General features: G+C 41.8%; 1 protein-coding gene across 1 annotated transcript in view; it reads right to left on the bottom strand.

Annotated features, from left to right (window-relative positions):
• The window catches only part of DENND1B (DENN domain containing 1B), a 276,366-nt gene that overhangs the window by 173,121 nt on the left and 77,016 nt on the right, over window positions 1-26,229 (bottom strand). The window contains exon 3 of the mRNA XM_065409672.1: window positions 22,538-22,581. Coding sequence (XP_065265744.1) covers window positions 22,538-22,581 — 44 coding nt within the window. The remainder of the gene's footprint in view (window positions 1-22,537; window positions 22,582-26,229) is intronic.

Genomic DNA, 26,229 nt, shown 5'->3' with positions numbered 1-26,229 from the left:
CGACTGAGTTAGCTGTAGAAGCCAAATATTTTAAGTTTTTCATGTTGACCTGGCTGACAGACCATTTAATTTTTGTTTTTTTGTTTTAATAATTTAACTATTTTAGTTAAAAACAATTTTAACAAAAATAAACTTGATTTTTAAAAAACTTGAATGTTTAACTAAATTCAAAAATTCATATGCTTGTTTTATTAAAATATTGTATGTTTGCTGTTGAAGAAAAAAATCCAGAATACATAACGCTGTTGTTTTAGTTAAATAAAACAATTTAAATGTCTGTCTGGTGATGTTCTCCTCCTAATACAGCATGGCAAGAAAATCCTCCAAATATGAATGATTAACCTGTTGAATTGGAGATAGTTCACCTCCCACTGACTTCAAGAATATCTGCTTCAATTACCTTTGGTAAATGAAATAATCAAACAATCATTCATTTTCTGATAGAGCTGTAAAACTAATCTGAAAAGTTTTCAAAATAAATCACTTTAAAAATGTATAGTGTGTACCTTCTAAAAATGAAACCTACATCTATCTCTGAGTTGTGAAGAATATGTATTAAGGTTATAACAACCAACAAGAAAGCACTTTTACGTAGAAATCCATGATTAAATTGAGTCTTCCTGACTAGTGATTTAAATCATGATTTAAATCAAATCCACCCTGCTAGAATGCAAAGGGATGGTGAGAGGGGACACTAGGGTAAGGGTCTGGAGCAGAGAGGAAGAAGGTGGGAGTCTGAGGTCTGGAGCCAGGGGACTGTGATATAGCGCCTGGGGGCCGGGACAGACTAAAGGGGTCAGGGGAAGAAGAGTCTGTAATCATTAGAGTATATTTCCCTCAGAACAAGGATTCCTGAGTGTCAGCATTTCTCTGCAGGCAGCAAATAGCTATGAAATGCACTGACAAAATGTGTGCCTCATTTCCCTCTGGTAGATGGCCCACACAGCAGCAGTAGGCTGTCATCCTTTATCAGTTACTGTTACCTCAAGCGGCTGAGGTCTGCATGGTGGAGCTAAAGGTTTGAACTCTGCAGATGAACCATGGTTCCACATTTGGAATTTGGGTTTTTTCCAATTTTTTTTTTTTAATAAACCTGACAAATTACATATAAAAAACTACATTAAAAGAATGTTAAGGTTGCAGAGTTAAGCACTTAAAATTTAGGTAATGCCAGAATTAAGGCTTCCTGTGCTACCGCCACCTGATTTTATTAACATTTTATAGCACTTTATTTGTTCAGAGCACAATTATCAGAAACTTACTCTTCTTAAACTCTGGAATTCTTATGTAATCAACTGAGTCAAGCAGCTGGGGCTTTGAGAAAACAGCTCCAAATACCATGGAACTCATGATAAAACCATGAGAGTTAGCAACACTGCATTCCACAAAGGACTTCTCCACTAGAGAATGTTCAGACAGAGGTAAATAACTGTTGTAACTATTGTTGAACAAACACGAGTATGATAAAGACCACTGTGTTACTGCAGGGCTAGTATAATAAAGTCCGAAGTCTGTCTGTTACATCATGCATCCACAAGCAACTTCTACTGATTTTTTTTCTTGATTCTGGCTTGTGAGATTCTTATTCCCTGAGCAGTATGGGAGGTCTGGGGATTGTGGGGGGGGAAAGGGAGTACTCCCTTCCATCAAATGCCACTTGTATAGATTATTATGTGAGCAATAATTATCTTTTAAGATAGAAAATTTCCAAGTTGCTTGCTGGTGCATAAATACTCTGGGATCTCCACTTGCTAAAAGATAATAAACATTCCTCTATTATCATCCAGTAAATGAAAAGGGGTGTCTTCACCAGTATACCGCTTCAATGACAGCATCTCTGGCTTTATTCACAAACTGATCTGAAAAGCAGTTGAAACTAAAGATAAAAAGGTAATTAGTGTCTGCAGAATGTTTCATGAAGTACAACATAAATCTAACATACATATGTAATTACAATCCTTTCACCATTCTCCACAAGCAGAGAGGGTACTAATATACAACATCACATAAGTCTGATCAAAATTTCCCACTGTTCCTAATACTGATTGAGCTCCATTCTAGTATAGATAGCCACAAACATTTTAAGCATTGAGAGCCGACATAATTGACATGATCCTCAAAATACTGGTGGCAGCCAGTGGCCCATCTATAAGGCGCCAGTGTCCGGACTACAGGGGTGTGATTTACAGAGCGCGCTGAAGTGTTGGGCTCTAACTGTTCCATGTAGACTCTACTGGCATGAACTAAAAGGTACCTTGTTCTCACTATCACACAGGACTACAGTAACACAAACTAGGTATCTTTTCGTTTGCCCCAGCAGGAACTACATGGGGCAGTTATAGTACAACACTTTAGAGCGCTCTACACATCACACTGGACTGGACTGCAGCATCACGTACACAAGCCTCGAGGTTCCCAAAGTTGAGAGTTGTAGAGCTTAACCAATGTTAACAAAGTAGGATTTTTGCAAAGCTCTCCTTTGTCTCTTCAGTGGTGTATATATAATGAATACACACAGAAGAGCACAAAGTTTAATTAATTAGTTCCTATATGAGTATTGGTTTATGTTGGTAATGTTTGTAATCTCATTTACGAAGATTTCAAGTTAGTGGCTCAGAGTAAGTATTCACAAATTTTATTACTTTCTTTAAATATTCAGAACTCCGTGTTAAAGCAGTGGTTTCACTGTGAAAAGCGATTGTAAGAATAGCATCAAGGGATTCCACGCTTCTGAACGCACAATGACTTTCAGATCAAAACTGCTCAGGTTTACAAGTAAAAGGACTTTTTATCCCCTTATCCCGACATCAGAAATTCAGGCTGGGTTCTTTCAGGGCCCAAATGATAATAATAATAATAAAGAATCTTTCTTAACTATTCGGTTTATGATGCAAAAGAGACAACAGAATCCAGCCAACTCTCCCATATCTGTATTGGTTCTGCAAAGAGTACACACAGTAAACACTTATTTTAGCCAGTAAAGGAGATATTACTTTGAATACTCTCAAAAAACAGGTCGGTAATAATGTGCCAGTTTCACAGAGTCACTTTTCAGAGTACAACTGAACTATAAAGTAAAAGTATACTATGTTTAACAGTACAGATCATCTGCAAAAGAAACTGAGCCACATCAGTATTCTTGATTTAACACTGATAAAAACATTTAGGAAACAGCCAGAGTGATGTACTCTGAAAATACATGGTCTAGATCTAGTAGCATAGTTTTAGTTGTAACTAATCACAATACATTTTAATAAGCTACTGTAGAAGGTACATTTTTGAAATAAGATCAGAATCTAACATTTAAAGTATTGTTTTCATCACTTTAAATATTTGAAACCACTATTTTAAATAACCCCAAACATGTTTATTTTTCTTTGTCTCAAGTTAAATGATAAATTTGAATTTTAGTTTTTACTTGTTAATGAGTACTAGTCTCACTTCCTAGTGAGTAGTAGTATATAGTAGTGAGAGTCAAAAATGGATCATACCCCCACTATTTCTGGTTATTGTCCCATAAAAGGGCCTAATACTAAAAACAGCAGAGCACCTGCGATTCCCATTGAAGGAAAGAGCTGAAGGGACATATCATTATTCAGGATTAGGTCCAAAATAAAATATCAAGAGAGAAAGAAGAAGGGGACTCCCTGGGGTGGAAGGTACAGGATTGCTAAACTTATCTTTACAAACCAGATACTGGGTTTTTTCCCTGTAAATAGTATTTCTCCAATGGAGTACATCAAGAGCTCTGAGCCTTTTGGCTATGCGACCAATGAAACAACAGATTTTTGACAACCAATACAAGTTGTTTCAAGGCTCCTATCAAACATCACCAGCACAAAGGCTGTAGTGCTTAACATAACATTCATGTTGTTACAGGCAGATAGATGAGACAGATCTGGTCACAATTAAATTATAGTAGTTAAAAAAATAAGGAAGTTTCCCTTAAGTTTTAAAGGAAATCAACTTTTATCCAGGAGTCTGGTAGCACCTTAAGGTGCTACCAGACTCCTTGTTGTTTTTGTAGATACAGACTAACACGGCTACCCCCTGATACTTAACTTTTATCCAGGAACATTTCAGAAGCAGAACAGGAGCAAACAAACAACATTACTAATGCAACACACAAAATTAGAGTAGCAGCTATGGGTGGGGGATTCTAATTACTTTTTACAGACAATGTAGGTCATGCATAATTTTATTATAGCATAGCATAATTAGAATCATACAACTTAATTAGAATCACTAAATGAAACTGTGGTAACTGGGGAGAACCAGTGTTCTTCAATGCAAAATACTGCTCTCATAGTTGAAGTTGAAAAAAGGACAAAAGAGATTAAATGAAGATGAGAGGACCATCAAGTGGAAATGGGAAGCAAGTGGGGAAAGACATTTCATGAGCATAGCGTAAAACCTGTTACACTTTGCCCTGGTGGTAGCAGAAGCAATTAGATGACCTTACTCTTTCACTCCCAACCCCAGAACAGTAGAGACACATCTATGCATCCAAGTGATGCAGAGTACTCCGTTCAATGTCCAATATCCAAAGAGGCGGAGCTAATTGGAACACCCCCCAATGGATGGCCTGAAGCTGAGGGAGACAGAATCACCAGTGGAGGGACAAAATACGTCAATACAATGAAGGCTAAAATGGAAAGAATGAACTGAAAAGGGAGGGAAGACAGTGTAGCAGAAGAGTAGAATGAAGGGAAAAGTAAGCAGTAAACTGGAGTGGAGTGAGAGCAATAGAAGTCTATTAAGAATGACACCAGGTAACTATTTTCGGCATTCTTGCTCAAAATGATGGTCTAAAAGATTCATCATCACTGATCCAACACCTGACCATGGACTACATTTTCCCCCCTTTGGTTTGCACATTACTGAGGATTATAGGATTAGGTCAAACCACTAATATAATTAAATTTTGAAGGCTGTATCTGAAGGACTGTCAAATATTAAGTTAATACTGTACACTTACTTGAACACACACAGAAGAGAACATTTTTACAAAATGTAGTCCCTAATATTACAGCTGTATGATAAAGAAAAAGTAGCTAACATATGCATACAGTCTAGTAAAATGCAGACAGTCTATTAAAATGCACATAATTTATTTGACTCAAAATGAAAACATATCTAACAAGTAATTCCATTCATCTGGCCCTTTTTCACCCAGCCTTAAGATATACAAATGCATGTCTTTTCACCAGAAACAGCAGCTGGGAATGAAAAGGAAAGCATTCAAATGATCATTTTCACATCATATTCCATCGTCTTTTCACCAGCTTCTCCTCCGTCTTTCTTTGAGCTCCATTCTATTACAAGAGAGCTGCTTTTTAAATCAATTCATATTTCCATAATCCACACTGCTGTTTCTCCCTCTTCTCCCCAGGGTGGACTAACCCCTACATCCAGAACTATGGCTTACAACTGTCATTAAGACCTATAACAATAACAAGATAACAAAAGAGCTGGTAGAGATGAGGCTAGCTGGTACCATATGCTGATCAAGTTCAGCATTTTTAACTCATGGAAAAGCTCTATAAAACAAAACCATCACAATCCTAACAATAAGTATACTTGCAGTTGCCACCTGTCCCCAAAAGTGCAGGAAAGTCTGATTTTTGAACATCAGTGCTGCATCCACTTTGTAAAAAATAGTGCCCCCATATAAATTATTTGTTGTGTGTTTTGGGGTGAAAGAGAGGATAAATGACATTGCTTAGACTTCATCTTGGAACATTTTAACCTGAATGTTATGGGGGTCTTACTGACCTCCACTGCTTTTAAAACATTTAAACAAATAATTGTCCTAAAGCAAGTTTTCCAAAGCAAAGTGGAAACCTTCTGTTCAAACAACTCAGTGTAGCAACTCACATTTATAAAATGGCTAAAAATAACTGCTGTTATTCCATTAGCTGCAATTTGCTCATGAAAGAAAAATAAAAGCATTCCTTACTTACACACACAGAGTTTCTTAATAATTTTTCCTTAAGTCCTTTTGACTTAATAAATATTAGATTCTTTTCAGCCATAAAGGAAGTTAAGGAGCCAGCAATTCATAGGAAATTATCTACCTTAGCCTCGTCAGGATTTAGCTAGCAGGCAGAACATTGCTATTATCTGAGTTGGACCAAGCATTTTCCTGGATGTCCCTTAAGGCTATAAGTTAGAACATAAGAACGGCCATACCGGGTCAGACCAAAGGTCCATCTAGCCCAGTATCCTGTCTTCTGACAGTGGCCAATGCCAGGTGCTCCAGAGGGAATGAACAGAACAGGTAATCATCAAGTGATCCATCCCCTGTTGCCCATTCCCAGCTTCTGGCAAACAGAGGCTAGGGACACCATCCCTGTCCATCCTGGCTAATAGCCATTGATGGACCTATCCTCCATGAACTTATCTAGTTCTTTTTTGAACCCTGTTATAGTCTTGGCCTTCACAACATCCTCTGGCAAGGAGTTCCACAGGCTGACTGTGCATTGTGTGAAGAAATACTTCCTTTTGTTTGTTTTAAACCTGCTGCCTATTAATTTCATTTGGTGACCCCTAGTTCTTGTGTTATGAGAAGGAGTAAATAACACTTCCTTATTTACTTTCTCCACACCAGTCATGATTCTCCCCAGGGTGGACTAACCCCTACATTCAGAACTATGGCTTACAACTGTCATTAAGACCTATACCAATAACAAAATAACTGATAGAAATGAGGCTAGCTGGTACCATATGTTGATCAAGTTCAGCAAGTTCCTAAATTTCCCTACATGTTGCAGTGACAGTACCATTTAAATAAAAGAATACTTTCAAGGTTAAGCAGAGACCTATGTTTGACACATTCAGGGTATGTCTACACAGCAAAGAAAAACCCACAGCTGACCCGTGCTAGCCAACTCGGACTCACAGGGCTCATGCTGCGGGGCTGTTACATTGCTATGTTTGGGCTTGGGCTTGAACCAGAGCTCTGTTACCCTCACACCCTGCAGGGCCCTAGAGCCCAGGCTCCAACCCAAGCCCAGAAGTCTACACAGCAATTAAACATCCCCACAGCCTGGGCTCCGCGAGTCCAAGTCGGCTGGCATGGGCCAACTGTGGGTTTTTCTTTGCTGTGTAGACATACTCTTAATCTCAAATCCATAGACACAAATATTCTCCAGATAACAAAAACACCATCAACTCACCAGCATAAGAGCAGCACCAATAGCTTAAATTTCCCTTTCAGATTGGTTGACCAAAGTAACAAAACCAAAGATTTGTTGCATCCCTGAAGCAAACACCCTTGTATTTCCCATGAGCGTGTGAAAGGAGCATTTAATGCCCCATCAGTGCAGAAGAACGAAGGGCAGAAAGATGGTGAGATGCATCTCCTCATATCATCTCTGCAGCCTTGACAGAAGTACAAACTACCTGATATCCTGGGCTTGTGTTGGTCTCACAGGTGAGGAGCTGGGATTTCAAGCCTATTACAGCTGTCTTTTATATATTATTGTTTGCAGTGTTCTTGTAGCTGTGTTGGTCCCAGGATATTAGAGAGACAAGGTGGGTGCAGTAAAATCTTTTATCTGATGGTGAAAGAAACAAGCTTTCAAGCTTACACAGACCTGAAGAAAAGCTCAGTGTAAGCTCAAAAGCTTGTCTCTTTCACCAACAGAAATTGATCCAATAAAAGATAGTACCTCACCCACCCTGTCTCTCTTTTATACTTCACTGAATTTCACATTACTCAATGTTCATTGTCCAGAACACAAGTTTGTCTTCTGAAAACCAAATCCAGCTTTTTATAGCACTCGTACTTTTATAGAGCTTGTATTATTATTTAAGTCAGAAAACAATATTTTCTCCTCCACATTGCTCTGGTCTCTATTACTGCTGACTTCACTGATACTTCCAGACACCAAGGACTTGGTGTAAGATGCAGAGCAATTTGGCTGTGATCCAGCAGCGTACTTAAGCATGTGCTCAATTTTCAACACAGATGTCATCCCATTAACCTCAATGGAACTACTCACATGTCCAAAGTTAAGCATGAGTTTAACTGCTTTGCTGGATCAGGGCCAGAATGCTCAGCACTTGGCAGGATCGAACCACTAGAGCAGACATCTGTTATACCACAGAAATCAGACCTTGCCTAAATGGTTCATAACTGGAAAGGATGTTAAGATACCTAAGAAATGGGACAGTCAATAACACAGAGACTATTAGAATTCCTTTATGTAAATCCGTTGTGCAGCCTCATATAGAATAGTGTGCATATTACTGGTCACCCCATCTCAAAAAGGATATTAGAATTAGAGAGGTTTTAGTGAATGACAACAAGAATGAGCAAGGTCATGTAAAAGCTCTCACATGAAGAGATTGAAATGGTTGCAATTGTTTACCTTAGAAAGGACATAAAGAAGAGAGGACATGATAAAACTATACAGTATAATTAAGAAGGTCTAGAGAAGGTAGATCAGAAACTTCCCCATCTTGCAACAAGGGGAGCAATAAATTAAATTAAAAAGTGACAAACTAAAGACTGATAAAATAAAATATTTTTTCACACAACGAATATACTATACCATGGACCAAGAACTTAGTAAGATTCAGACTAAGAATTTATTAAGATTCAAAAAGGGATCAGATATTCATATGGATACCAAGAATATCTAGAGTTATCATGATATAGAATACCAAATTCTACAGGCCACTTTCCTCAGATCCCACTGAGGAATACACTAAGAAACTGCACCATCTACTCAGGACACTCCCTACACTAACACAGGAACAAATCAACATACCCTTAGAGCCCCGACCGGGGTTATTCTATCTACTACTCAAGATCCACAAACCTGGAAATCCTGGACGCCCCATCATCTCGGGCATTGGCACTCTCACTGAAGGACTGTCTGGATATGTGGACTCCCTACTCAGACCCTACGCCACCAGCACTCCCAGCTATCTCCGTGACACCACAGATTTCCTGAGAAAACTACAATGCATTGGTGACCTCCCAGAAAACACCATCCTAGCCACCATGGATGTAGAGGCTCTCTACACAAACATCCCACACACAGATGGAATACAAGCTGTCAGGAACAGTATCCCTGATGATGACACAGCACAATTATTGCTGAGCTCTGTGACTTTATCCTCACGCACAATTATTTCAAATTTGGTGACAACATATACCTCCAGACCATTGGCACCGCTATGGGCACCCGCATGGCCCCACAATATGCCAACATTTCTATGGCCGACCTGGAACAACGCTTCCTCAGCTCTCGTCCACTCACGCCCCTTCTCTACCTACGCTACATTGATGACATCTTCATCATCTGGACCCATGGGAAGGAGACCCTGGAAGAATTCCACCATGATTTCAACAGCTTCCACCCCACCATCAACCTCAGCCTGGACCAATCTACACGGGAGGTCCACTTCCTAGACACCACCGTACAAATAAGCGATGGCCACGTTAACACCACCCTATACCAAAAACCCACCGACCGCTACGCCTACCTTCATGCCTCCAGCTTCCACCCCGGACACACCACACGATCCATCGTCTACAGCCAAGCACTGAGGTACAATCACATTTGCTCCAACCCCTCAGACAGAGACCAACACCTACAAGATCTTCACCAAGCATTCTCAAAACTACAATACCCACACAAGGAAATAAAGAAACAAATCAACAGAGCCAGATGTGTACCCAGAAGCCTCCTGTTACAAGACCGGCCCAAAAAAGAAACCAACAGAACTCCACTGGCCATCACCTACAGTCCTCAGCTTAAACCTCTCCAACGCATCATCAGTGATCTACAACCCATCCTGGACAATGATCCCTCACTTTCACAGACCTTGGGAGGCAGGCCAGTCCTCGCCCACAGACAACCCGCCAACCTTAAGCATATTCTCACCAGCAACCACACACCGCACCGTAACAACTCTAACTCAGGAACCAACCCATGCAACAAACCTCGATGCCAACTCTGCCCACATATCTACACCAGCAACACCATCACAGGACCTAACCAGATCAGCTACAACATCACCGGCTCATTCACCTGCACGTCCACCAATGTTATATATGCCATCATGTGCCAGCAATGCTCCTCTGCTATGTACATTGGCCAAACTGGACAGTCATTACGCAAGAGGATACATGGACACAAGTCAGATATCAGGAATGGCAATATACAAAAACCTGTAGGAGAACACTTCAACCTCCCTGGCCACACAATAGCAGATGTAAAGGTAGCCATCTTACAGCAAAAAAACTTCAGGACCAGACTCCAAAGAAACTGCTGAGCTCCAGTTCATTTGCAAATTTGACACCATCAGATCAGGATTAAACAAAGACTGTGAATGGCTATCCAACTACAGAAGCAGTTTCTCCTCCCTTGGTGTTCACACCTCAACTGCTAGCAGAGCACCTCACCCTCCCTGATTGAACTAACCTCGTTATCTCCATACTGATTTATACCTGCCTCTGGAGATTTCCATTACTTGCATCTGAAGAAGTGAGGTTCTTACCCACAAAAGCTTATGCTCCCAATACTTCTGTTAGTCTTAAAGATGCCATAGGACCCTCTGTTGCTTTTTAGAGTTATCATAATGAATTATGGAAAAACTTTGGAAGAGATATTAAACACTACTCTTCAGGGCTTATGCCAACCTCTTAGGCCAACCATTATTAAAAAAGCAGGCATTATAACGGTCTGAAATTTGATTAAAAAAATGTGTCATCCTTCTGCTATTTGGCTGACTAGTTATACGAAATACTTATCAATTCTCTATTTCATCGGTGCCATGCTGTTGTTTCTAATATTCCTAGGGGGAACTGAATTGCAACTCCCAAAATGACCTGCAGGAAGCTCCACGTCTTTGCCAGGGGAAATTGTTATTTGAATATGTTATGAAGGGAGCACTCTCAATGAGTTTTCGGTTTATTAAAGGGACAACCAGGAATAAAGCTGCTTGGGGAAAAGCTTGCGAATTAAATCCTGACCCCATTGATATCAATAATAGTTTTGCCAGTAACTTCAGTGGAACCAGATTTCCTCTATAGTCTGTCCAGTTACTGGGGCTTAGTGCTGCACCAAGGCATTACTACATTTTCTGCCAGGATACCTTTTTTGTTTTTAAACAATTATACAGGATTGGGGGGTTTTGTTTTGTTTTGGTGGAGTTTTTTGGCTTTTTTTTTTAAAGCACTTTGAAATAGAACTATTGCATTTTTTTCAACAAAATTGTTCAGAACAAAACAGAAGAGAAGGTTACTCACCTTGCAGTAACTGAGGTTCTTCAAGATGTGTCCCCCTGTGGGTGCTCCACTCCAGATGATGGTGCGTCCTGGTGCCGTTAATCGGAGATCTTCCGTAGCAGTGCCTGGTCGGGACGCACATGCTCAGGTGTTGTTTCGCGTCGTCGTTAGGGTCTGTCTGTGCGCACGCGTCCTGTACCCCCTCAGTTCCTTCTTTACCATAGAGTCGTCTGATTCATACTCCAAAGTAGAGGGGAGGAGGGTGGGTAGTGGACCACCCACAAGGACACACATCTCGAAGAACGTCAGTAACTGCACAAGGAGAGTAACCTTCTCTTCTTCTTTGAGTGCTGTCCCTGTGGGTGCTCCACTCCAGGTGAATGTGAAGCAGTACCCACTATGGTTGGTGGAACTTTGGAGTTGCGTCATTGATAATGGTAGACAGTACTATGTGGCCTACTATGGTGTCTGCCGTAGTGTCCTGTGTGATAGCGTAATGTTTGGCGAACGTGTGGTCTGATGCCCATGTAGCTGCCTTGCATATGTCGGTAATGCAACAGGTGCAACGGATGTTGACAGCACACTAGTAGTGTGTGTTCTGATGCCCCTGGGGGGTTGAGCATTCTGGGTCTAGTAGCAGGACCTAATGCATTCGGATATCCACTTGGAGAGTCGTTGCTTGGAAATAGCAGCACCCTTCGATCATTAAGTAGTGGACACGAATAGTCTAGGTGATTTACGGAATGCCTTAGTTCTGTCCAAATAAAAGGCAATTGCACGTCTGACATCAAGAGTATGTAATGCCACTTCCTGTGGGTTCTTATGAGGTTTGGGGTAGAATGCAGGTAGGTGTATTGGCTGATTGAGATGGAAGGTGGACGCCACCTTGGGAAGAAATTTGGGGTCGAGTCGCATCATAATCTTGTCTTTAAAGAAAATTGTGTAGGGAGGGTAGGCCATTAGTGCGCTTATTTCCCTGACCCTTCTTGCCGACGTTATGGCAACTAAAAAAGCGACTTTCATGGACATGTGTAGTATGGCGGAGGTAGCCAGTGGTTCAAAGGGAGGTTTCATGAGACCCCGGAGAACTAGGTTCAGATTCCAGGTAGCTGTGGGTAGGTGAATCTCAGAGTAAAGGTTTTGAAGGCCCATGAGGAAGCGTTTTATGGTGGGGTGGGTGAAAACTGAAAACACGTCCAGCGTGTCATGGAAGGTATTAACTGCCACGAGGTGTACTCTGATAGAGCTGAGCAATAGTCCATCTTTTTTTAGCTGTAAGAGGTAGTCCAAGATATCAGGGAGAGGCGCGGTGCAGGGTGTCATCCCATTAACCTCAATGGAACTACTCACATGTCCAAAGTTAAGCATGAGTTTAAGTGCTTGGCTGGATCAGGCCCATTGCGAATTAAATCCTGTTGGAGCACCATATGGAGAACCGTTTCCACTTTTGCAGATAAGTCTTATGAGTGGAGTCTTATCTACTGTGCAGGAGGACGTGTTGGACCTGCTCCGAACAAGCAAGTTCGTGTGTTTGGAACCATGAAGGAACCATGCCATCAGATGGAGCTTCTGCAGTTGTGGATGGAGAATCCGACCATTGCCCTGGGAGAGCAGATCCGCTGTGTTGGGAAGAGTTCTTGGAGGGCGGATGGACATGCACAGCAGGTAAGGATACCATGTCTGTCTGGGCCAGGCTGGGGCAATAAGTATGACCCTGGCCTTGTCCTCTTTGATCTTGCACAAGACTCTTGGTATCAGTGGGACCGGTGGGAAAGTGTACATGAGTGTCTTGTTCCATGGAATGAGGAACGCATCTCCGAGGGATGCAGTCCCGAGTCCCGCTCTGGAGCAGAATAGATGGCATTTGCGGTTTTGTGTTGTGGTAAACAGATATAAAGACGGGGTGCCCCAGTGGGAGAAGAGCTGTCGCAGTATCATGGGGTGTAATTCCCATTCATGTTCTTGTGAGAAGTGTCTGCTGAGTGTGTTGGTGGTAGTGTTCTGACACCCAGGCGGGTAGGAAGCAGTGATCTCTATGCAATGTTGTATGCACCAATTCCGTAGTTGGATGGCTTTTGTGCATAGGGAGTGCGATCGCGCTCTTCTCCCCCCCCCTCCCCCGCCCCCCGTCTGTTGATGTAGAACATGCATGTTATATTGTCTGTCAAGACCTGAATAGATTTGTTCCTTATGATTGGCAGAAAGTGGAGGCAGGCATATCTGACTGCTCTGAGCTCTAGAAGATTTATGTGTAGATGCGTCTCTGACAGGGACCATCTGCCTTGTGTTGTGTGATCTCCCAGGTGCGCTCCCCAGCCTATCAGGGAAGCGTCTGTCATGAGCATGAGCACAGGGGAATTTTGATGGAAGGGGATGCCCATGCATGCATTTCCCATTTTTGTCCACCATTGTAGGGAGACTAATACCTTTGCTGGAGGAGTTAGCATCATGTGGAGGCTGTGCCTGCTGGGTTTTTATATGGAGCTGAGCCAACCCTGAAGGCACCTCATATGCAGTCTGGCATATTTGACCACGAAGGTGGTGGCCACCATGTGGCCAAGAAGCTGCAGGCATGTTCTTGCCTCTAATTTGGGGCAAATGGATAACGTGTGTATGAGATGTGTGATGGTGAGGAATCCAGTGTATGGAAGTGAGGCTCTGGTCAAAATTGAGTCCAGATGAGCCCCGATGAACTCGATTTGCTGTGTGGGTATCAGGGTGGATTTTTGGAAGTTTATTTGCAGGCCTAGACTGTGGAAGAGGGAGATGGAAAAACGAGTGGCCTCTAATGTCTCTTCGTATGATCGGCCTTTGATACGGCAGTCGTCTAGGTAAGAGAAAAGTATAATTCCGTGTTTGCGTAGGTGGGCCACCACTACTGCGAGAGTCTTGGAGAACGCTCTCCGTGCTGTGGAGAGTCCGAAGGGTCGCATTCTATATTGGAAGTGGTCGTGCCCTACTGTGAATCGCAGAAAGCGTCTGTGGGCCAGGTGAATAGATATATGAAAATAGGAATCCTGTAGGTTGAGGGCTGAGAACCAGTCCCCTTGTTCCAGCGTGGGTATTATTGTGCCCAATGTGACCATCTTGAATTTTTGTACGCGTACAAATTTGTTCAGTCTTCGTAGGTCTAGTATAGGTCACCATCCTCCACCTTTCTTCTGGGTCAGGAAATACTGAGAGTAAAACCCTTTTCCCCGATGTTGTGCTGGTACAGGTTCCACTGCACCTAGCTGTAGAAAATGAGTCACCTCTGTTTGAAGTAGGTGCTCGTGAGAGGGTCCCTGAAGAGGAACGGGGAAGGGGGAAAGGTGGGTGGGCATGAAATGAAAGGGATGGAGTAGCCCGACTGTACTATTTCTAGGACCCAGCAGTCCTGTGTGACCAGTTGCCAGACATGGTGGAAAAACTGGAGGCGGTGGCCAAATGGGCAAGCAAGCGGTGGTGCCAAGGGATGGTTGCACAGACCCCCCAACCAAAGGCTTCAAAATTGTTGTTTGTTTCTCGACGTGTGGGATGTAGTTAGTTGCGTTTGGTTTTGTCTGCGCCTGGGAGGGCTGTTGCGGTTCCCCCCATTATCATATGGTCTGGACTGGGGCTGGTGATATTGTTGTGCGTGGGGCCTCTGATAAGGTTGATACCGCTGCCTTCTGGGGAGGGAAGGGAATATCTCCAGTGTGCGCAGAGTGGCCTTGGAGTCTTTCATGGTGTGAAGGATTTCATCAATTTTTTTGGAAAAAAGTTTATCCTTATCAAAGGGAAGGTCCTCCACGTTGGTTTGCAGGTCTTTAGGGATGCCAGATGAAGACAGCCAGGAAGACCTACGTGTCACTACAGCAGGCAGTAGTACGAGCTGCTGTGTCTGCCATGTCCAGGGATGCTTGTAGCGCCATCCTAGACACCAGTTGACCTTCGACGAGGACTGATTTAAAATCTGATCTTCTGTCCTCTGGGATATGGGAGTTAAATTCAAATAACTTGTTGTAATCATCATAGTCATAGCTTGGGAGGAGGACGGAGTAATCTGCAATTCTGAATTGCAGAGTGGGGACCTTGCGGCCCAAGAGGTCAAGTCATTTGAGGTCCTTATCTTGCGGTGTGCGCCAGTATTGTGGTTGCTTTGTTCTGTGGGTCACTGCCTCAATCACAAGAGAGTTGGGCTGTGGGTGGGAAAATAAGAAGTCTAGGTTCAGCCCTTCTACATGTTGGTGGGATGGAGGCAGGGGTCTGCCATATAGTGTCAGTGGATTCCAGTAGGGCCTCGTTTATAGGTAGTGTGATCTTTGATGGCACAGAGGGTTGGAGGATTTTCAGGAGTCTGTGTTGTGTCTCCTGCACTTCCTCTAATGGAATGTCCTGGCTGAGTGCCACCCTGTTAAAAAGTTCCTGGAACTGCTTAAAATCATCCACGTTCTGTGGTGGTGGTGGCATGAGAGCTTCATCTGCAGCTGACAGAGAATTATGATCGGATGATTCAGGGAAAGGTTTGTAGCCCACTTCTTCGAGAGGGGCCTCAGGAGCTCTGGATGTAGATGGAGCTAGATGGAGGTGTAGACAGGTGCAGACCAGGTCCACGGTCTCATGGAGGGTCCGCGAGAATGATTGGCATCATAGACAGACAATGGATACCACTGTGGCCATTGCATAGAGTATGAATGTGGGGCCCCACCCATGTGGGGACAAAACAGGGAAATTGAGGCTGGTTCTTGTGAGGTACCGTGCCATGAAATAGGTGTGGCTCCGGTGGTGGAGGAGAGTCAGGTGGGGAAAACTCTGCCTGCTGTGGTATGTCATTCTCACTGTCAGTGAGTGTGGTCAGGTCAGGTGGTGAAAGTGGCTGATCAAAGAGTGCGCACTCAGTGCTGAGGAGAGGAGAGTCAGGCTCTGGGGCCACGGAGATGTCAGCATGGTTTAAGAATTGTTGCTGCTCCGTGGGCTACGGTGCCACGGGTCTCAGAGAGTGAGCTGATGTCCGCAGAGATTTCTGTTTAGCCTTGGAGGGCGCTGGCGGCCACATATAGGTGCCCTCCGGTGGTGGCACATCTGCAGCGGGGGTTATTGTCGGTCTCAGTGTCGACGGTCTTGTCAGCACCGGGGTGGACTGCGCAGCCGGTACCAAGTCTGTCCGCGGTGCCAGTAGCTTCAGTGCCGAGGAAAGCTGCCCGCTGTGGGGGGTCAAGTCCTTGTTTCTGCACCCTGTGTGCGCCGTGCCTGAGGTGCTGGGGCAGTCATCTGTACCGGTCTTTGGTCCCGTCAGCACAGGAGAAAGTGACTTCGCCGGAGACCTTTTTTGTTTATTTAGGTCCCTGTGTGGAGAGACTGGGGCTTCCTGCCTCTTCGCAGGACATGGTGAAGCCATGCTCCTGATCGGTTCCAACCTGGTAGAGGAGCGTGAGGGAGAGGGTTTACTTGTGCCCGTCTCCGCTGGTGGTTGCAGGGATTTCTTCATAAGGAGCATTTTCAGCTGCAGGTTTCTGTCGCGGCAAGCCCTGGATTTCAGGCTATTACAATGAACACACTTTGCGGGAATGTGTGTCTCACCTAGACACTTCACACACAGTGAGTGTCCATCAGACTGCGGCATAGACTCATTGCAGGAGCCACATTTTTTGAATCCAGGGGGGAAAGTCTCCGCAGGAGACAAACTTGAGAGAAAAAAAGTTTGTTTTTGTTTTTGTTTTGTTTTTTAAACTAACGAATAATGAATGACTATTCTAAAGGAAGGGAAAGAACTGGGATATTTCTAGCTAACTATTTCTACTTGTTTCCTTCAAGTGACCAGGGGAAGAGGTTCAGCACTGCCCCAAGTCCCGTCTTCAGCCCAGGATGGTTGAGAAGTAACTGAGGGGGTACGGGACGCGTGCGAACAGACAAACCCTAACAACACCACGAGACAACAGCTGAGCGCGTGCGTCCCGACCAGGCACTGCTACCAAAGATCTCCGATCAACATCGCCAGGATGCACTGTCACCTGGAGTGGAGCACCCACATGGACAGCACTTGAAGAAGAAGTATGGATTCTAATGGCTAAAACACAGACCCAAATATTCAGTCTCTTGTCACATAACTGCCACTGAATTCAATGGGAGTTTTGAATGTAATCGGACTGCAGAATGAGGTGTGCATGCATAGATGTACAAAATATATTATCCATCTAAAATTTACGATTACCCGCCCGCCAGCTGCCATTCACACAGATCTGAGTTTGCTGAGGTAACCAGGCAAACTGGAGATCTATTTGTGCTCAGTTTAACCATCCAAAGAGAGTGTTTCTACAACAAGCAGACTAATTAGCCATTAGAGGCTATTCTACCTAAAAGTACAATACAGGTCCTGAAGACCAGATTCTGCCTAACCTGACCCTTGCATGGGTGCACAGCGTGTACACAGGTAGTGATGACAGCATAAGAAGTCTTAAGTTTAAAGGTTAACAAAATAAAGATACTGTGCAAGATCCTCAACTAGCGTAGATCAGTGATTTACATCAGCTGAAGATCTGGCCTTTTGTCTTGCTTCAAAAGATTGTAAAACACAATGTGATGTCATTGATTTTTTTTTTCTATGTTTTAGAGCAGTGGTTCTCAAACTGTGGGTCAGGACCTCAAAGTGGGTCGCAACCCCATTTTAATGGTGTTGTCAGGGCTGGCATTAGATTTGCAGGGTCCCAGGACCGAAGCCTGAGCCCAAGCCCAATAGCTTCAGCCCTGGGTGTCGGGGCTCAGATTACAGGCCCCCCACCTTGGGCTGAAGCCGTTGAGCTTTGGCCTTCCCACCTGAGACAGCGGGGCTCGGGCAGGCTCAGACTTTGGGCCCCCCCTCCTGGAGTCATATAGTAATTTTTGTTGTCAGAAGGGGGTCGCGGTGCAAAATACAAGAGAAATACTTTCAATACTGGAAATTCTATTGAAAGAAGTTTGATTTTCTCTCAAGAGATAACTAAATGAACAAAGTTATTAATGGGTGAAAGGTTGTAGTGGGCAAAAATAATTTGTTTGCAAACATCATTGTACTTCTGAAACTGGTGACATCTTTCACCAAACCTCCCTCACCAAACAAATATGGAAATACTATGGCAGAAGGGGTAGCAGAGTATTCTTCCTAAACGAATAAACTTAACTGAATTTTGTATTTTCATCCCACAATACATTTTCTATCTACAGTTCCCAAAACATAAAGACAATTGTTTCCTCGTTTGATGCTACCTTACTTCTACTTCAGTCAGTGAACTGGTCATGATCTTTCTAGTTTAACTTCAGTATTAGATTAATCAATGAACTTTTTAATTGCCATTTCTTTATTGCCTACTAGAGCGTCCCAGCTTAAGCATTTGTGACTTCTATTTGCTTGCTAGTTTAAATGATTTCATCTTTCTATACTGATGTTGAGACTTTTGTCATCTCATTCCAGGGTTCTGAAAAATTCCTTTACTGTGTTTTGTGACCATGTTTGTTACTGTGTGCATGGAAGAATAATATACAATTGGTGCTGATGTACCATTGTTTTAATGAAGGTCTTTTCAATGCCCTACTTTTCCAGGTATCTTATAATAGAATTTCTCCAACTCTGTCAAACTATTTTTCCATAGCAGAAATTCCAGCATAATGGTAAGTTGTACAGTTGTCTGACATCTCAATGATATGATTAGTTTCTTCATACAAAGGTCTTCTATTGCACTGCACTCTGTACAACTTGCTTGTGGCTCAGCTTCACTGGATGGTAAACAGCCAATCTCTAGGTGAAAATCATGCCAAACTAACCAAATTTCCTTCTCTGACAGGGTTACTGGTCTAGTAGACATGAGGAAGCAGAAGTGATTTATGTAGATTTTATTAATGCTTTTGACATTCTCATAAGCAAAATAGGGAAATGTGGTCTAGAGGAAACTACTATAAAATGGATGCACAAACTGCTTGAAAAAACACACACAAAAAATAGTTATCAGTGGTTCACTGTCACACTGGAAGGACATATCAAGTGGTGCCACAAAAGGATCTGTCAGGGTCCAGTACTATATTTTCATTAGCTTGGATAATGTGGTGGACAGTATGCCTATAAAATTTGCAGATGACACCAAGCTGGGAGGTTGTTGCAAGCACTTTGGAGGACAGGATTAGAATTCAAAAGGACCTGGAAAAATTGGAGAATTGGTCTGAAATTGACAAGATGAAATAGCAGTAGAGACACGTGCAAAATATTACACTTAGAAAGAAAAAATTAAATGCACAACTACAAAATGGAGAATAACCAGCTAGGCCGTAGCACTGCTGAAAAGGATCTGGGGATTACAGTGGATAACAAATTGAATATGAGCCAACAATGTGATGCAGTTGCTAAAAAGGCTAATATCATTCTGGGATGTATTAACAGGAGTGTTGTATGTAAGACCCGGGAAGTAACTGTCCTGCCCTAATGGTGAGGCCTCAGCTGGAGTACTGGGTCCAGTTTTGGGAACCATACTTTAAGAAAGATATGGGCAAACTGAAGAGCATCTAATGAAAAGAGTTAAGTGCTGGAATAGGGTAGGTGTATTTGGTCCCACCACTGAGCAGAGGGCTGGGCTAAATGACCTCTGGCAGTCCCTTCCAGCTCTTCATTTCTATGATTCTGTGTTGAGATCCATATTGTCAAAGTATCAGTAAAACCATTTTTCCACATTTCAATGGGGGAGGGGTTGTGTTGTTTTGTTTTTGCCTGGTCTGCCAGATAAATAGCTTTGCAGGCATTTAAACAATTAGCACAGAGAAACTGATTTGTTCCCAGTCACGCAGGAAGTCTGTGGCAGAGCGAGTCCTGGGCTGGCACCCTAACGATTGGACCATCTTCCTCCCATGTATGCGAACTGTGACTATAATTAACCAGTTTACTCTGACAGAATTTTTTTCAGATTGTGTGCCTATTATTTCCATGGCGCCCTAAATGTGCAGAATGCTTTACAAAATAAATAAGATGACAAAATTCCTGCCTCAAAGAAATGACCTTTTAATCAAACCAAAACCAAATAGTTCTGGAGCAAAGTGACCTGGAGACAACTTTGGTGAGAAGATCTGTGCAGGAAGAATTTGCAGAAGTGGCCAGATATGAAAGAGCAAACGTCTCTTGGGAAACAGGAGATAGGAAACTGTTCATAGGGCTAGTAGAAAAGAAAATGTGAAACCAAGAGGATGAAAAAGATGTAAGGAAGCAATAAAGATTAGGAAGAGCATAAGAAGAGAGGAAGGACGAGAAAATCAGAGCAAGTGAGATAGGCAGGAGAAAGTTTTTGCTGTACCACGAAAGGCAAGAGAAGGCAATAAGCTGTCAAGGCATTCAACATGGGAGGAAAGCAATTCTTTGTACTCTCTGTAACTGCAACCAATTCACTATTATCACAAGTGCCTAGGGATTTTAGGAAAGATGATTTCTTAGCATACATTCAAAACTGAATAACATTTTACTTTTAAAGCAGAGCTGATTAGAAAATGGGTAGAAAAACATGCATGAATTTTTTTGTGAATCCCCCCCTCCAACACACACACACACACACAAAACTTTAATTTATATTTCATTTTATTTCATTACAAATACTCTGACTAGATCTAAATAGAAATGTGCAAGTGGACGATATTTAGATCCTCCAAGTCTCCTCTTCTGGGGCTTCATCCAAAGCCTACTGAGGTCAACTGAAAGCTCTCACTAACTGCAATGGGTTGGTTGGATCAAACCCTTCATGCAGAAGCAAATCCCAGTGGCTTGTTGTTTTCAAAACCTATTGATCAATTTACATTTTCAAGGCAACTTCTGCATAAAAGGGGATTTGAAATTTACATTTTTCCATGAAAGCTGATATAATACTAGAATATTAGTTTCCCCAAATTGTGGGACAGGTATGAATGCAGATTGTGCAGCGCACAAAGGCAGGTTCCAGATAGATGCCTTTGAAATTCAGTTGGCCACATCCATTACACCCTTACATGTTTCCCTCCAGTCTTCAGTAGACTTCATCTTCTAGTCATATTTCAACATCCAATGTTCATTGACTAACCCTCAACCTACTGATTAAATTCCAACTTGTCCTCATACTTCATTTCAACCTCTTTTGAGTGAGTCCTTCCTAAAACTTCTGAATTTAAACCAGAAAAGGGACAATCATTCTTTCCTAAGAAAGGTATTATCAAAACTTGCAGGATATATAATTAAGAAGGTATGATGGTGTACTTTGCTTATATTCCATTCATCCCTCACTTATAAGCTCCAGATCCTTGACTGGTGGTAATCTCCCAACCAGATAAAGACACAAATATAAAGTGTGAGCTAACTATTCCTTTAAATCCTGAACCATCTTCCTTCTGTCTTTACAGAATCTCGTGTTATTAATTTCAGACCATTTCTCCAATTTATCAAAATCTACTGTGCAGACATTTCTAAGTATCTATTGTGGTGACACTATCAATGCTTGGTTGACTCAATATGGATATAAGAAAGAAATCAAAGAAAGGTGTTCTCTGTCATCAGAAACACTTCTTCTATTAATTGTGTCTACATAAGCTCGTTTTATGCAAATAAAAAATGGTCTCAATAGAATAGATACATCTAAATTATAGCGAAATACTAAAAAACGGTTACAAATAAAAATATTATCTCCATCTAAGCAGAGTACCTAATTAATAAACTTGCTATTAATGCTATCAAGTATGGACATAACCCTTTAGATACAGTGGACCTAAGTTTACCTTTGAGAATAATTCATAATAAGAAACTAGAGCTTCAGTATTTGCATAATCAGCAGGTTTACCCCATTGTCCATTACTAGCATGTGCAAATCAATTGTCTTACAAAGCAAAATGCATAGTAATTTTATAAAGCAATAAAAAATGTTGAGCTATAAACTACTATGGCAACATTATTCATGAAGGGTCCAATATTAAAAGTAGATATCAAAATGTTTTTGTTTATTTACATATCTTTTATGAGACAAATTTTTGTCTCATTAAGATTAACTGTAAAGCTTTGTTGAGAAATGTACCTTATTTTCAACCCTAAACAACACAAAAAGAGGACTGCATAAAAAAAACTCAAATACATTATATTTCATATAATAAAAAGAATGTGAAATCTATTAAAGGAACTACTATGGGTAAAATGCTTCAAAACTACTATTGCATATTCTTGTCACAAATGCATTCTAATTACCAATCCATCAGCTGAAGACTTGCTCACTGATATCATTAGCATCTGCCTTTCCATAGCTGAGTAGGAGAGCTTTTTTATTATTATTCTAACATTAAAAAAAAGTTCAATCTCATGTTTCCAACCTGGTCTCCGAAGTCCTCCGGGAACTTCCACAGTACCACCGGATCTGTAAATAATTGACAGACAGCATTAATCAGAGGCAAAGGAACAGAGTATTACAGTCAGAGTACATAAATATTAAAGAGAGGGTCAGCATAGCTTCAAGGTCTCTGGCAAGTGCAAAAATGTATCTCAAAACTGAGGAAGATACTGGATTATTAAAAATATTCTTTTATTTCATATTTATGGAACTGCAAGTATATTTTTACGTAACAATAGTAGGTTACGATGTATTGAGATATTTTCAGATTTAAATATTCTTTTTAACCTTTGAGTACATCAACCTTTTTTTAAGGAGTAACTCCAATATTCAAAATTCTATTTCAGTTGTGGCATCAAGTGAAAAGAGCCTTTTTTCCAGCCACCGCAGGTAAGATGGCAAGATGATAACTGATTAAATGGGGAAATAACTAAAATCTACCTACAACACATAGGTTATTTGTAAACACACTATACATGAATACAAAAATGGCCATTATTTTCAGAGATTCTTGTTTATCCATTTTCCTTTCAGACTCATATAATGCCATTTAAGCTATGGATTAGAAAACTGATTGTTATGTACTTATGAAGTGCAAGCATCATAACTTAACTTTGAGCAAAAGTCAAAACAGGACCACATACCTCCTTTTATTTTGGAGCATTTAGCCCCTTTTAATAAAATGCAATATTTCTTTCGTTTCTTATATCCATTATTCCAAACTGTTTCACAAATATTAATTAACCCTTAAAATGCCCCTATAAGGTAGGTCTGGCAAGTATTATCACAATTTTACAGATGGGGAAACTGAGACACTGATGTTTCATCACAGGTCGTGGAGTAAATCAACATCAGAATAGTAATAAATCGCCAGAACCAGATAGTATTCACCCAAGAGTACTGATGGAACTCAAATGTGAAATTGCAGAACTACTGACTGTAGTCTGTAACCTATCATTTAAATTAGCTTCTGTACCAGATGACTGGAGGATAGCTAATGTGACGCCAATTTTTTAAAAGGACTCCACAGGTGATCCCGGCAAGTACAGACCAGTAAGCCTGACTTCAGTACCAGGCAAACGGGTTGAAACTATAGTAAAGAACAAAACTGTCAGACATATAGATGAACATAATTTTTTGAGGAAGAGTCAACATGGTTTTTGTAAAGGGAAATCATGCCTCACCAATCTACTAGAATTCTTTGGGGGGCGGGTGTCAACAAGCGTGTGGACAAGGGGGATCCAGTGCATATAGTGGACTTAGATTTTCAGAAAGCCTTTGACAAGGTCCCTCACCAAAGGCTCTTAAGCAAAGTAAGCTGTCATGGCTAAGAGGGAAGACCCTCTCATGGACTGGTAACTAGTTAAAAGATAAGAAACAAAGAGTAGGAATAAATGGTCAGTTTTCAGAATGGAGAAAGGTAAATAGTGGTGTCCCCCAGGGGTCTGTATTGGGACCAGTCCTATTCAAAATATTCATAAATGATCTTGAAAAAGGGGTAAACAGTGAGGTGGCAAAATTTGCAGATAATACAAAACTACCCAAGATAGTTAAGTCCCAGGCAGACTGCGAAGAGCTACAAAAGAATCTCTCAAAACTGGGCAACTGGGCAACAAAATGGCAGATGAAATTCAATGTTGATAAATGCAAAGTAATGCACACTGGAAAACATAATCCCAACTATACATATAAATTGATGGGGTCTAAATTAGCTGTTACCACTCAAGAAAGAGATCTTGGAGTCATTGTGGTTAGTTCTCTGAAAACATCCACTCAATGTGCAGCGGCAGTCAAAAACACAAACAGAATGCTGGGCATAATTAAGAAAGGGATAGATAATAAGACAGAAAATATCATACTGCCTCTGTATAAATCCATGTTACGTCCACATCTTGAATACTGTGTGCAGATGTGGTCACCCTATCTCAAAAAAGATATATTGGAACGGGAAAACGTTCAGAAAAGGGCAACAAACATTATTAGGCGTATGGAACAGCTTCCATAAATGGAGAGATTAAGACTGGGACTTTTCAGCTTAGAAAAGAGATGACTAAGGAAAGATATGATTGAGGTCTATAAAATCATGACTGGTGTGGAGAAAGTAAATAAGGAAGTGTTATTTACTCCTTCTCATAACACAAGAACCAGGGGTCACCAAATGAAATTAATAGGCAGCGGATTTAAAACAAACAAAAGGAAGTATTTCTTCACACAACACACAGTCAACCTGTGGAACTCCTGCCAGAGGATGTTGTGAAGGCCAAGACTATAACAGGGTTCAAAAAATAACTAGATAAATTCATGGAGAATAGGTCCATCAATGGCTATTAGTCAGGATGGGCAATAATGGTGTCCCTAGCCTCTGTTTGCCAGAAGCTACGAATGGGTGACAGGGGATGGATCACTTGATGATTACCTGTTCTGTTCATTCCCTCTGGAGCACCTGGCATTGGCCACTGTCAGAAGACAGGAAACTGGGCTACATGGACCTTTGGTCTAACCCAGTATGGCCGTTCTTATGTTCTTGGATAAGAATCCAAGTTCCCAAGTCCCATTCCCATACTCCAACCTAGGGATAGAAAAATCTTTCAGATGTCTACTAGACCAGGAGCTAAAGGCCTAATTACCAGAGGCAAATACATCAGATGGGGAAGCCCAAGAGTAAAATCCTGGGGAAATGCCCAGATGAGAAGTCCAGCGCCCCTGCTCCCCCTAACTATTGAGATTCCTACCTGCACAAAGGCTAAGATTATTGGAACAGCTCAGCCTCTGGCTAGCTGTGTCTGATAAATCTGAAGCCCCACACCCTTCACTGGCTGAAAGGGGAAAAAGAATTTTCTTTTCTTTTTTCTCATTCTCCTGCCAGAAGCTATTGACTTTTAATGAGGTTGAGAGGGTGTGTCGACGCTGCTCTACTCCTCCTCAAGCCTGCTGGTTGTTGTGAGTAGAGAGTTGTGAATGACTTCACGAAATCCAACTCACTATTAAATCTAACCCTAATCAGGTCCTCTTTTATTCACTTGTCCAAGAACATTTAGGTCACATGTTTTTGTTCATGTGAACATTTGGGAAGAGTTATTATTCATCTGAATACAGCTATTCATAAGTGAGTTTGCATACTTGCACTGGAAGTGCTGGCCCTCCTGCTCATGTACCCAATATGTACTATTGTGTATGTTTGGAAGCAAGAATGTTAGGAGGCGGGTAGGAAACAAGAGAGAGAGAATGCTATTTTGTCACTGAGCATAAGTACAATAAGGAGAGAGTAGAGGGAGCAGGGGATGGGATACTCCTGAAAGATCCCTTGCCTGCAGCCATTTGACACCTGTGGCAGCTTCAGAACATCTAGCAAGAGATCTGTGGTGTTGCCAGATACTAACACAAGGATGGAGGGGTCAATGTCCAGGAACAATTGTTCCTCTCCATGCTGCATGGCCCACATATATTTATTGAAATTTACTGAAACAACTATAAGCAATCAGAGTGCTCCTGGTAAACTGCGTAGTCTGGCTTTATAATTACTATTACAAGTATCCATCCACATTTAAACAATAATGAACATCCTCACCTATCAACCTAACCCCATGAAAAAGATGTACTTTGCAGTGAATCTGTGCTGTAGTGAACCAAGCTGACAGGGAAGCAAAATTCCAATAAGGGGACCTCAGACCCCAA

This window comes from Emys orbicularis, chromosome 8 (assembly GCF_028017835.1).
Source record: "Emys orbicularis isolate rEmyOrb1 chromosome 8, rEmyOrb1.hap1, whole genome shotgun sequence".
Lineage (NCBI taxonomy): Eukaryota > Metazoa > Chordata > Testudines > Emydidae > Emys > Emys orbicularis.
The sequence above is the reverse complement of the archived record's forward strand: the minus strand, read 5'-3'. Positions and strand labels throughout refer to the sequence as shown.